Here is a 12135-nt window from a genome sequence, read left to right as displayed (position 1 = left end):
ATCACAGCATCCTCTCCTGCCGGCAGCCTCCCGGTACAGCCTGCCCTCTAGGCTTCCGGATGGCGGGACGGCTGATGATTCCTGTGCTCCGAGGCAAGGCACTGCCTGGCTAGACTTGGCTTTCTGAAGGGCTCCATCTTCCCGGCAGGTCCGACACTGACTGGTCCCTGCATCCTGCAGTGCACCCTGGTGAAGTGACCTGGTCACTGAGGGAGAGCCAGGGCTCTGCAGAGTTCCCTATTCCCTTTCCCATTTGTTCTGCAAAACTGAAACCGGATTTCCTGAACGGGAGCCCCTGGTCACCCTGCCCTTCTCTGTTACATCCTGCAGGTCATCGTCACAGCGCTGGCTGGCTTCAGCCCCGGCCAGGGTGGCTGCCAAGGCCAGCCTGGCGCTCCCAGGCAGCCACTGCCAGCGTGCAGACGCCTGCTGACCCAAAGCCACCTCTGGGAACAGCTCAGAGGTTTCAGTGGCCAGGGCGGCTGCCAGGCCCCCTGTCACTGCTGGGGCCGGGGCTGGGATGAGGCAGAGATTTACACACTGGGTGGCCCAGGAAAGCTGCCTAAGGCATGTGGCCAAGCCCAGAGAGCCTCCAGCGACCAGCAGCAAGGGGAGGTCTGAGAGGGGAGAAGGCAACGGGCCGCTGTGGATGGGGGAGGGGAGCTTAAGGAACTGACCCCCACAGAGGGCCTGGGTCAGCTTAGCTGAGACCCAACACCTCGGGCCGGCAAGGTCTCTAGCAAGGTACCCCACAGACGGGCACCTCTGCGGCTGCCCTGATACTAAGGGCGGGTGTAAGCCATCCCTCTATCCTGTCTCGGTGCCCAGAGCAGACCATCGGCTCAGCCCCCCAGGCCAGCTCTGGGGCTTCCCCTGCGCATGCCCGGGCCCGGAAGGGCAGCCTCTGCGACTGTTCTCTGCAGAGCCTCTGGCGCCCCAGGGGGAGCAGCCACCGCTCGGCACCCCCGTGCAGCAGGCCAGCGGCTCTCAGAGAAGCGTCCTTGGCCATCACGTCCTGCCTCCTCCCTTGGAGCCTCCGGGGGCTCCCTGGCCCTCCGCCCTCAGCTGGGTCGGGGAGGGCTTCCATGAGAAGGTGTGGCTCACGGTCCCTAAAAGGCAGAAGCACTCAACACACAGCCTTGAAGTCCAGGCCTTGGAATCAGAAAGAAGCCCAACCTGGGCTGCCTTCCCCCAGCCTTGCCCATTGCTGTTGCCTCTGAGAGGCTCAGGGCTTGGTGATGGCCTCCAGGAGCTCCCTCTGCTTCTAGAAACTGCCCTGGGGCTGGGGGTGGGGCAGCAGAGGATGCCTGGACCCTGCTGCCCCAGGTCTGTCCGGAGAGGGGCCTCTGAGCAGCTCAGGGGCTTGTCTGGCCACTCAGACACCCTGGCAAGCCCTGGGTCCAAGCTCACCTACTCACTGTGTCCCAGGGAAAGACCGAGATTGAGGGTGGGGACCAGCCAGTCCTCTCGAGGTGCGACTTGCACCCCGAGCAGCAGAAGTTAGGAAACCTGGATGCTTCCTCCTTTTTCACACCTTGCACACAGGGTTCCCAAGTGTCCCTCTCCCTTGGGGCCTGGCAAGGTGACCCGAGCGCTGTTCTTACCGTCCAGTGACAGCCAATCGTGCTGGGAGGACGGGAGTGTGGGCAGGGCCCGAGCTTTGTACTCAAACACCACTGAGTTGGAGATGATCTGGTTGTTGAAGGCAACTTGTAGGGTCACGAGACCAGTGTCATGGGCTGAAAGCAAAAGAAAGAGCTGTCAGGGAGGGAGGAGGCCGGGGCACGGGCACACTCCAGCCTCATGTCCCCACCCAGGGGCCAGGAGGACCCTCTCCCCCCTGCCCTTCATGGGTCAGCCCTGCCTGGGCCTGCTCACTCCTCAAGGTCAGAAGCGGGGGAGGGGGAGGGCTTTAGGTGCAGCAGTTGCTTTGGATTCCTTTGTGCTGTTTCTCTGTTTCGCCTTTTCCTGCAAGCTTGTCCTGACTCACTTAGCATGGCCTTCTGCGTATTTTCAGAAGTTCTTCTGCATCCCCGATGAAGGCCAGAGCTTTGTCTGTGCCTGCTACTCTGAGCCCAGTGGTGCTGGGCAGGAGGCTGGCGTAAACCTTGCGTCTCCCCCCCGAAGCCTTGAGGTCAGGCTTCGGGAAGACCGGCCCTTATGGGCCTCGTGAGCTGCTCTGACCCCGACACGGGGCTCAATGAAAGCTATTAGTTGAGTAACGCAGGGGACATTCTCACTGTTCCCAAGAGGAGAGCCTACCTGTGGCAGAGAGACTTGCTTCATTTCTGGGGGTGAGGCTGCTTTAGAAGTCTCGGGGGCCAGTGGGTGTATACAGGCTGCCCCGCCGGGCCTCAGCCTCTGGTAGACAGCAGGGTTCTGTGCTCTCTGCCCTGCTTTTCTGGAACCAGCGCCCAGGGCCTCCCCAGGACAGATTTCCAGGGAGGACGCACCCGGGGATCGTGTTACTGTTTGGACTCTTGGTTTTCCGAAGCTTAGACTGGGGGAAGCTCTCCAAGTCAGCTGCTCCCCAGGGCAGAGTAAAGCCCTGGCTTCCCTCTGAGGTCTTCTGATGCAGCCCTCGCTGCCCACGGGAAAACCAACTCGTTGAGGTGTGGCCTCTCTCCATCCCAGGTGTATGTGTTACGCAATGGTCCCCAGAGCAGGTCTTCGGGAAGTCATTGCCCCAAGATGACCAGTGTTTTTTTCCCTGTGCTTTCCACCCTGGTGCGGTCCCTCGGCTCCAGGTCACAAGCTGGCTCCACGGTGGGTGGGGTACCACTGGAGATCCCGCCGCGCCTCTCTGGGCAGGGGGCCCCAGCCAAGTCCAGACCTCCCTAGGCTCTGATGGCGTCCCCAGGCAGATCTCCAAGCTCGTGGTTACTCGTCTTCCCTGGAGATTTGCCTCGTTTACCAACAGGAGGGTAGGGCGTCAGCGAACGCCCCATCGGAGCCCACTCAGCTCTGCTCCTCTGGGCAAGTCTGCTGCCTCTCGCTGGCCCCCGGGGAGCTCAAGCCTTCTCTGTACCAGACATTCCAGCTAGAGGGTCCTCCTCACCTGCCGCTCATCTTCCACCATCTCCTGGCATGTGTACAACCTGCCGTGACGCCGGAACGGTGGCAGATCCCAAGGCATCCCGTCCTTCCCCAGAGAGACAGAGCGAAGAGGACCTGTCATAGCCTCCTGGGTCCCAGCCCAGCAGCCCGGCGCATGTGGGCCTGTCACCCAGGACATTTCCTGGACTCACTTTCCCTCCCCCGCATTGAGTCCATCAGCAAGCCTTGGGTCCATTTACTTCTCTCCATCCTGATGGCCACCATGGTACCCAAGCTGCCATCGTGTCTTGCCTAGATGCCTGGACTCCTGCATTAGCGTCGCCCAGGGCACCCTCAGCACACCTGAGACCTACCTGTTCTGCTGGGATGGTGTTAGGGTGGGGGGCACACTCCAAAGCCTCCACAGGAAATAAGTGGGAGTGTGTTGCCCGAGGGAGCCTTCCTCCTTAAATCGGGAAAGACTACCCCTCTGCCGCTTCCTGTGGCTTCCCTGCTTCGTTCTTCCCTCCTACAATCCATTCTCCCACACACACAGATTCATCTTTGAAAGACATAGTTTAGATCAAGCCACTCCCCACTTAAGACTAATGGCTTCCACTGCAAGTACAACCTAATCAGACTCCTTCTTATGAGTTAGAAGGATGGACATGATTTGTTCTCTGCTATCTTCTCCAACCTAGCCACCTCCAACTCACCCCACCTTTCTATTTCTTCAACTTACCAAACCTGTTCCTGCCTCAGGGCCTTTGCACTTCCTTTGCCCTCTGCCGGAGGTTTTCCTCCCATGCTTCCCATGACCAGCTCCATCTCATCATTCAGGTTGCAGCCTAATGTCCCAGCCTGTGAGAGGATCTGTCCAAAGGAACGTCCCTTTTCCCAAGTTACCTTATCACGTGACCATATTCTAGTGTTTTCTCCAGTGATCTGGGTTATTTCTTTGTTTCCTTGTTTGTTTTTTCATCTCCTACAGTAGAATGTAAGCTCTGTGAGAGCTGGGAGCCAGTCTGTCCTGATCACCTCTTTATGCCCAGGGCCAAGGTCAGTGCCTGGCCTGTTATGGCCCCTCAATACCTGTTTGTCGAGCGAATGCAGTGCACTTGCTCATCTCATTTTGAATTTCATCTTTTGCCTTTGGTGACTCCAAGGAAACCAGCGTGAGGCTGTCCAGAAGCCCCCAAACTAAGTCTTTTTGTTGGGGGGCTTCCTCCATCTTCTCCAAGGACCAGGTTGCCTTTCCTAAATCCCAAGTCCTCCTTCACCACTGCTTCACCAGAGCTCACTGGTTTGAATTGGTTTTCTCCCTCCTGACCTTGGAACACTACTGGAATCTTGCAAGAGGCAGTTTCCATGCCTGTGTGTCTTCTGTGGCCAGTGATGGAGGGGGAGCCGCCCAGAACCATGTTCTTGGTCAGGGTCTAGTCTCCCCAGCTGTTTTGCCTGGGCATGTGCACGAGGCCGGTGGGCAGGGGCCATTTGCACCCCCTGTGCCCCCTCTTCCCATGTCATTCTAGCTCCTCAGGTGACCTGGCTTGTGCTCCCAGGCCTCTGAGCCCTTCTTTTAGGTGAGGCCAGTCTGGTTCTGGTTTCAAGTGTCCTTTCTTTAAGATCAGCTCCAGGTTCCCCAAGGCTTTGGGAGACCCAGGGAAGAGGTCCCTGAGCAGCCAGCATTGTCCCCCAGGGTGCATGACCAGCTCCTTCCTGGACTGAGAGCTCCTCGCGGTCAAGGTTAGAGTTAGGGGCTGGGTCCACTCCAGGCGCCTACCAGTGCCTGGCAAACTACTTGACGAATGAAGAAATGAACGAATGCACGTAGCACCCAGTGCTCTCGTACTGAGTGACATGTTTTAGCTTGGGCCTCAAAACAAGGATGTCCAAAAAGGACGCCCCTTCTTTGTGGTTAGGGGTGGAACAGGGCGGGGCCCCCAGCCCACAGGCTGCCTGAGCCTCTCTGGGTCCAAGATGCAAGATGTTAGGGGAGCCTAAACCACTAGGAGGCATAGTGACCTGGGCAGACTCTCCTGCCAGCTCTGGGACCAGGAGAACTGCCTGCTGATACCTAAACAGCCCTGGACCCCTCTCCCAGCTCCCCTCCCCGCAACCAGGACTGAAACAGCAAGGCCTCCCTCATGAGCAGCTCCATGAATTGAGCATGTAAGCCAGGAGCTTCCTGGACCCTCATCTCAGCCCCTTGCCCATCTGGCCGGTGGTTTCTACAGATGTAGAAATGGGGACTGAGAGAAGTCAACCTCCGGGCTCACGTCACCCGACGGTAACTGGCTGATCTGGGAGGTGCACCCAGGATTTGCCAGGTCCTGGCCTGGGACGCCATCCAGACGGTATGCAAAGGCCAATCTTTTTTTATTTTTTTGGAGGGGTCGGCTAACTCAGGACAGGCGAGGTCTGGGTCTTCAGCCAGCCAAGAACCAGGTACAGGAAGCGGCATCTATTTATAGGCTGGGCCAGTCCCTTTCCAGCAGCAGGTGATAAGTGGATAGTTAAGAACACGCTGCCCCTCCCCCTACCTCCCCAGTGGAGGTGGGGGGCTGCATGAGCCACACGCGGCCCCGAGCTGTGATAGGCTGACCCGGCCTGGCTGGCGTCAGGATGGCTGCGCTCCAGCCCCAGGAGGGCTGCTGGGAGCCTGGGAGCAGGGGGAGATGAGTGCGAGCCAGCCAGGCCGCTGGCGGGGGCAGGGCCAGCAGAGGAGGCCACCACAGGCACCAGCCCTGGCTCCCTGGGATGTCTGCAGTGCAGAGACCGCTGCATTCAAGCGGAAGCTGAGTATGTGAGCCCAGCCCTGGAGCAGCGGCATTCTGCTCCGGTGGGCTGCGTGGGGAGATGGAGAGAGAGAGAGAGAGAGAGAGAGAAGGATGTTCCATGTCAGCTCGGGAGCCCCAGGCTAGGGTGATGGTGCTGGGTAAGGCAGACAGCTCCAGCGGCCGGAGGTTCAAGCTGGACCGCCCCAGGTGAACCAGACCCCTGGCACGGGCCAGCTCTACTCCTGCCCTGGGGACCCCCCGGCCCCACTTCTCTTCCCCACCCCTGGTCCTCCATGGGGAGCGTTCTCTCTCTGTCTCTGTCTCTCTCCTTTTTGTCGGCTGCAAATAACACGGAGTGGGACCCTCTGCCCTCCCCGCCCGCCTCCTCGTCTGCCTTTCCGTCCATCATCTGGGCCAGCTGGACGGGTCGTCCCTGGAACTAATGATGCGTGTGAGGGTCCAGTCAAGGGGTCCTCGCAGCACCAACCCAGGGAACAGAGAACGTGAGCAGATTCCTTCATGAACATCCACCCCTTTTTGGGACGTGCCAGGCACTTTTCGAGCCCTGGGGGACACGTGGTGACCAAGAAAGACACAGATCCTGTCCTCATGGAGCCAACAGGCCAGTGGGGAGGAGGTAATGGTCAGAGGCCAAGGGCAAGTTGACCAGGCAGGGACACCAAGCTACGCCCTGCCCGAGTGATAGGGACAAGGTCAGAGCCACGGGGACAGCCCCCGGGGCCTCCGGGGCCTGAGAGCCAAAGGAGCCGATGAGCCTGTGCCTCCTGGCCACGGGGTGGCTGGCGTCAGCGGCCTCTCAAAGGAGCTTCTGTGGGTTATTCTCAGTCTGTCGCCCCCTCCCCTGCGGTCTGCCGGGCCTTCTCCATCCCTCTCTGACCCGCTCTGTGCCACAGGGGACTGGCCCCGTGGACTGCATGGCCTGGGCCCTCTGTGGCCGTGACTTCTGTGTGGCTTCAGCTGTGCGAGGCATGGGCGGGGGGGAGAGAGGGCGGCATCGTGGCCCCGACTCCAGACGCGGCTCCTTTTGGGGCCCTTCTGCCCGCCTGGCTCTCACCAGCTCCTGTAACCCTTCAGGTGGAGGGTGATTAGAGCTTCCTGCTGTGACCAGTCCTGGGTGTGTCACCCTGGCTCATTGGTCGTCTAAGCAGTCCTCCATCAGGTTCTCTTCAAAACCCAGCCAAGCTCACCTGTGTCCCCATCTATCATGCTAAGGGGGCCATGAGTCCGGAACAGATGCCATTATGATCGCTGATCCGGGACCCACTCCTTCACCGTGGAGGAAACGGAGGCCCAGGGGAATGACACAAGTTGCTCCAGGTCACCCCCTCCAGGCTGACTCGGAGTCCAGCGCTCTGGGGCCCTGTGGCCTCTGCCGGGAGGCGGCCTCTCACCTGGGCAGTAGCAGCGGAGCACCCCGGGCTGAATCAAGGACGCAGGCACTGAGATCTGGTCGAACAGGCAGCTGTAATTATTGCTGGCTTCTTGCCACGGGCCTGTGATGAGAACCTTCACTCCTCCCTGGAGGGAACAGAGACCAGCGGGGGGCAGAGGTCAGCCTCAGAGGGAGGGATGAGGGACACAGGCCCCCGTGGCTGCACCCCCAGCCCATGTGCTTGTGGAAAATGCAGACTGCCGATTCCCGTAAGCCCTACTTTTGAGAACCACTGTTTCAGGACTGTGGTGGGAAGGAGGCCCCCAGCCTCCCCCCCGGCACTCTCAGGGGCCCCCAGATGCTCCTGGCCTTCCTCAGCTGGCACCCAGCAAGGGGGCCACCAGTTCGGATCCCTGACCCCCTCCTGGAAGTGGGACATTCAGCTCCAGGCAGAAGGGAGCACAGAGTTTTTCAAGCTTTTCCCCCCAGGATGCACCTGAGAACTGGCGGGGGGTGGTGGGGGACCCCTGAGAGGAAATGGAGGGGAGGGAAGGGGCTTTCACTGTCATTTGCTTGTGGACAGATTGTGTGGACTCTGAGCTACGGAAATGGGCTTGAGCCCCTTAGTGGCCTGCAGGGACTGGACCTTCTGGCGGGGAGATGACGGGAGACCCGAGATGCCCAGGGTGTGGTGGGGATAGCCGGGGTGGGGGGGGAGGCAGCGAAGAGGGGCTGGATGAAGAAGGTAATGAGAAAGAAAACAGAACAGAAAATTGGAAGGAAGGCTCAGAGCTGGAGGGGCTCAGAGGTTGCCATGGTGGCCAGACGGCCCCCTCGCTGTGTACAGACACAGTACACGCAGGCACCGATGTGCTTACAGCCTGGCCGGGCTGCAGCTGCTCCCACAGGGCGAGAGCCGGGGAGTGGGGGGAAGGGGGATGCAGGAGTGGGGCTCAGATGACCTTGCTCAGCTCAAGGGGAGAGGGCCCTGCCCCCAAGGATCCCAGAGGCGCCCAGGCGCAGGACAGCATCCGAAGGGTACAGGCGCTCCCTGACCTCTGGCTGGAACCAGCCAGGGCAGCCACAGAGCAAGGAGGGTGGCCTTACGTCTAGGTGCCCCGGGCAGTCCTGTCTATTGTCCGAGCTTAGTGATTAATAGCCGCCTGTCCTGCCTGATGCGAGCAAGGAGGTGTAGGTGCCCTACTCAGAGCTCAGACAGCTGAGGGGAAGGCCAGGTAACTGAGTCAGGGAGGCCTGCCCTGGGGGTGCAGAGGGTGGGCTGGCTGTCCTCTGGCTCTCCTGGTCCTTCGTGAGCTCCAGCCTCGTCTCCCGGCAGGGGCCAAGCTCTGCCCAGGACGGGGCGGAGAGCACCACCTAGTGTCCAGGCAGGAGAAGGTCGAGCGGCGCGCCTCCTGGAGACTGGGGGGGTGGGGGGTGGAGGGGGTGAGGAGTGCGGCCTGAGGCCCTCCTTCCCCCACCTCTCCAGGCCAGAGAAGCCAGACCCTAGTTCTCCCGCTGCTCCTAATGCCAGCGAGACGTTCTCTCCTGCTCAGTCCCCCGTTCTTGGGTGCCCTGTCCTTGGCACTGGCCCATCCGTGCTCTGGAGGGACCCCGGCCTCGACACAGGACTGGCTGTTGCGGCTCCACACAACGTTCCTGGAAGCAGACCTGGCCTTGGGCATCAGCAGTAGGAGGGGGTGTTTCCAGGGATGAGGTGGAAGTGGGTCCCTCACAGCCCAGCACAGAAGGGAGCTTCCCCTACGGAAGGGGCTCTCCCAGACTGGAAGGCCTTCCACCTGTGCTCTTGGATGGGCCTTCCTTCCTCTGCCTGGAATGGCTGGAGAAGTCATCTTACTGCTAGACAATCAAAGTTTGGAGGGTGGTAGACAGAGCTCAGGACCAGGAGCCAAGGGCAGGAGGCCTGCCTCTGCCCCTCGTAGCTGTGTGTCCTCAGTCTAGTGGCCCAACCTCTCTGGGTGGCATTTGAACTTTAGGGACCCTCTGGCCTTGACATTCTTTGGTTCTGATATATGGCCCCACAGAGAGATTTGGAGTTCTGTCGGAGTGGCGGGGCTGGAGCCAGCACCCTTGGGCCCACAGGCTGGGAGTAGCGGGGCTGGAGCCAGCACCCTTGGGCCCACAGGCTGGGAGTGGGCTCCTAGCTGGGAGAGGTACCATATGGTACAGGTAGAACCTGACTCTGGGATGCCTGGGGGCACCAGAGGCCAGCTCAGGGCACGATCCACCCTGGATCCTGGGCAATGGAAGAGCAGTGTCTTCAAAAGGCCACAGACAGTTACTCTGTGAGAAAAAAAGAAAGAAAGAAGGAAAAAAACCCCAGTAACCCCAATCAATAGCTGCTAGCATGAAGCCAGGGCTGCTGTGAAGAACAAAGGACTGCAGAAATTACTGGAGAACATCAGGACCTTCTCCATGGAAACTGCTGCGGGAGGGGCTCAGCAGCCATCCGTTCAGGAGACGGTTTCCATGGCAACATCGGCCTGGCTGTGCTGAATCGCTGTGATGCGGGCAGCTGACAGCTCTAATTGCAGCCTCCTGTGCCTGGTGCGGCAGGAGTGTCCGTGGAGGGAGATGACGCAGAAGCATTTGGGGGAGGGGAGGCAGCAACCCATGCTATCTGAGGTCTCTGTGCCCTGGGAGCCCTGAGTAAAGGACCTGGATTTCTGATGCCCCTAGGGCGGATCCTGGGGGCCCAGGGGCACCTCCAGCATAGGGGTGTGTGTGTGTGTGTGTGTGTGTGTGTGCAGGTGAAGAGGCAGACAGAGCAGAGGGGAAGCGGGAGCAGCCTGTGGTGGGGGAGGGATGCTCAAGAAGAGACAGCAAGACGGCCCTGGCCTTAGCATCCCTGCGAAGTGAGTGCCTGGGCACCCTCGAAGTTTAGAGCTGGGTGAGGGTGCCGAGCGACTGGCTAGATCTGGGCTCCTGACACAGGTGGCAGGCAGGCTTCTTCCCAGCAGAGAAGGGGAGAGGGCGAAGGGTACCATGCCAGCCGGTGGGGGCGGTGCTATGAGGAGAGAGGAAGGACGGGGGACAAGATGCTACCTCCGGCTGGAGAACCCAGGAGGGTCGGCCCCTGCTGCTGGACTGGGTGGGGGAGGATGGCGGGGAGGGAGCGGCCGGCAGAGCCGCTGGGGCCTCAACAGAGGCCTCTCCGAGCAGCCACGTTGGGCTCCAAAGGGCCCAGCTGGTGGCATTTGCGCATTTCCCAAATCGAATTGAATTTGAGCTGCTTTTGTTTCTGGGTAGCTGGAAGCATCCAGAGCTTCTGGAAAAGCGGGGCTGCCGCTCCCTCTGCGAGGCGCCCGGGCCATCTTTCCTTTCTCGTTCCCATGCCGCCCTCGCGTGGCGAGCTGCTGAACTGACTTTCTCCGAGGTACAGTTTAGGGATCTGCAGGCCGGTGCCCGGATACAGGACGGAGAGCGCCAGGCCTGCCAAGAGCCCCTGGCCAGCGCCCGCAGGTTCCAGCGGCTGGAAGGAGGGCCTGGACCCGCCCAGGGATGTGCACTCAGCTCACAGGTTGAGTCCCGGGATGAAAAGCTCCTCCTGCCGAAGGACACGGGCACCGGGGTGCCTCAGAGCACCCTGAGGAAGGACCAGATCTCCAAGGTCGGAGGACTTGGAGGGCCTTGAGGCCACCCCTGCTCAGCCACGTACAGATCAGGACACTGAGGCCCAGGAGGCAGGCCCGAGAGGCAGTGCCCCGACTCCCAGCTCTGACCTCCTTGAACCCCAGTCCCAGGCCTCCCTCCCAGCCCCTCGGAATTGCTTTCTTAATCCCCGTGGGGAGCCAGCTGCTGGGCTGAGCTGACCTTTCACCCCAGGGGATGGGGTCACAGCGAGCCACACCAAGAGGAAACTGAGGCAGTCTTCTGGAGTCTTGGGGGTCCGTGGTGGTAGGGGGAGTCCCTGGAGGTGGGTGGAAGAGGTAGGGCTGCTGGAGCTCTTCGCTCAGTCCTGACAACCCAGTGAGGAAAGCCCTCGTATTGCCCCCGTCTTAGAGACAGGAAAGGCAGCGACCTTTGCCCAAAGTCACCACCGGCTAGTAAAGTGGGGGGCAGGATTTGAATCCACACTGTCCAGCCCCAGCCCTGTGCCCCTCACCACGTAGGGCAGTCACCTCTGGACACCTGAGCTGTGATGCGCCTGCTGCCCGAGGACACCGTGCACGGGCAGAGCAGCCCTTACACCTGCTGTATCTCTGGAATGCTCCTGTCCCAAGGGGGCCACTACCTGGGCTGATGTGGCATCTGAGAGCTGGGGGCGTTCATACACAGTGAGTAGCCTCTTTGCCACAGCCGAGGCAGGAGGACACGTGAAGGAGCACAGTGGGCCGTGAGTTGTGATGGCCACAGAGTAATAACCAATAACCTAACAATAAACTATTGATTACTTACTACGGGCCAAAGACTTTACCAAGAAGCAAGTACTATTATCACCCCCACTTGACAGGTGAGGAAACTGAGTCACAGGGAGGGAAAATCACAGCAGAGGCAGGACTGACACCCAGGGGTGCCCTCTGAGACATGCCCTCCACCCTGGGCCTCAGTGTCCCCTGCACCAGGGCCCGGGGGAGACTGGGAAGCCGACACGGGCTCTCAGACATGCTGCGCTTCTCAGGGAACCCCGTGAACCCTGTCCCAACTCGGGCATCGTCCTGGGAGCCCCTGCCAGCACCTGGGGCTGGAACGTGCACGGGTTTAGCCAGCATTCCTGCTCTGCCCATGTCAGAAGACCTTCTGCGTGGTTTGCATCGCTGCCTTGAGGTACCCCATGGGCTTCAGGGTCTCTCAGGAGCACCCTTCCCTTGGTGTCTTGGGCAGCAGCCCCTGCGCTCATGTCTAGGGAAGGTGGCAGTGGAGCCACGGGAGCCGTGGGCAGCCACCTCCCAGGGGAGAAAGTGCTGA

The 12135-nt window shown here is 60.5% G+C and overlaps 1 protein-coding gene across 1 annotated transcript in view; it reads right to left on the bottom strand.

The window, feature by feature from the left end:
* Positions 1–12135, bottom strand: part of CAMTA1 (calmodulin binding transcription activator 1) — a gene marked incomplete at its 5' end in the record, with an annotated part of 885827 nt that overhangs the window by 77294 nt on the left and 796398 nt on the right. The window contains 2 exon segments of the mRNA XM_079918494.1: positions 1605–1739; positions 7229–7355. Of these exon segments, the coding sequence (XP_079774620.1) occupies positions 1605–1739; positions 7229–7355 (262 nt within the window).

Source organism: Stenella coeruleoalba (assembly GCF_951394435.1).
Source record: "Stenella coeruleoalba genome assembly, chromosome: 1".
In the NCBI taxonomy this organism is placed as follows: domain Eukaryota; kingdom Metazoa; phylum Chordata; class Mammalia; order Artiodactyla; family Delphinidae; genus Stenella; species Stenella coeruleoalba.
Note: the sequence above shows the minus strand (reverse complement) of the source record. Positions and strands in the feature narration are given on the sequence as shown.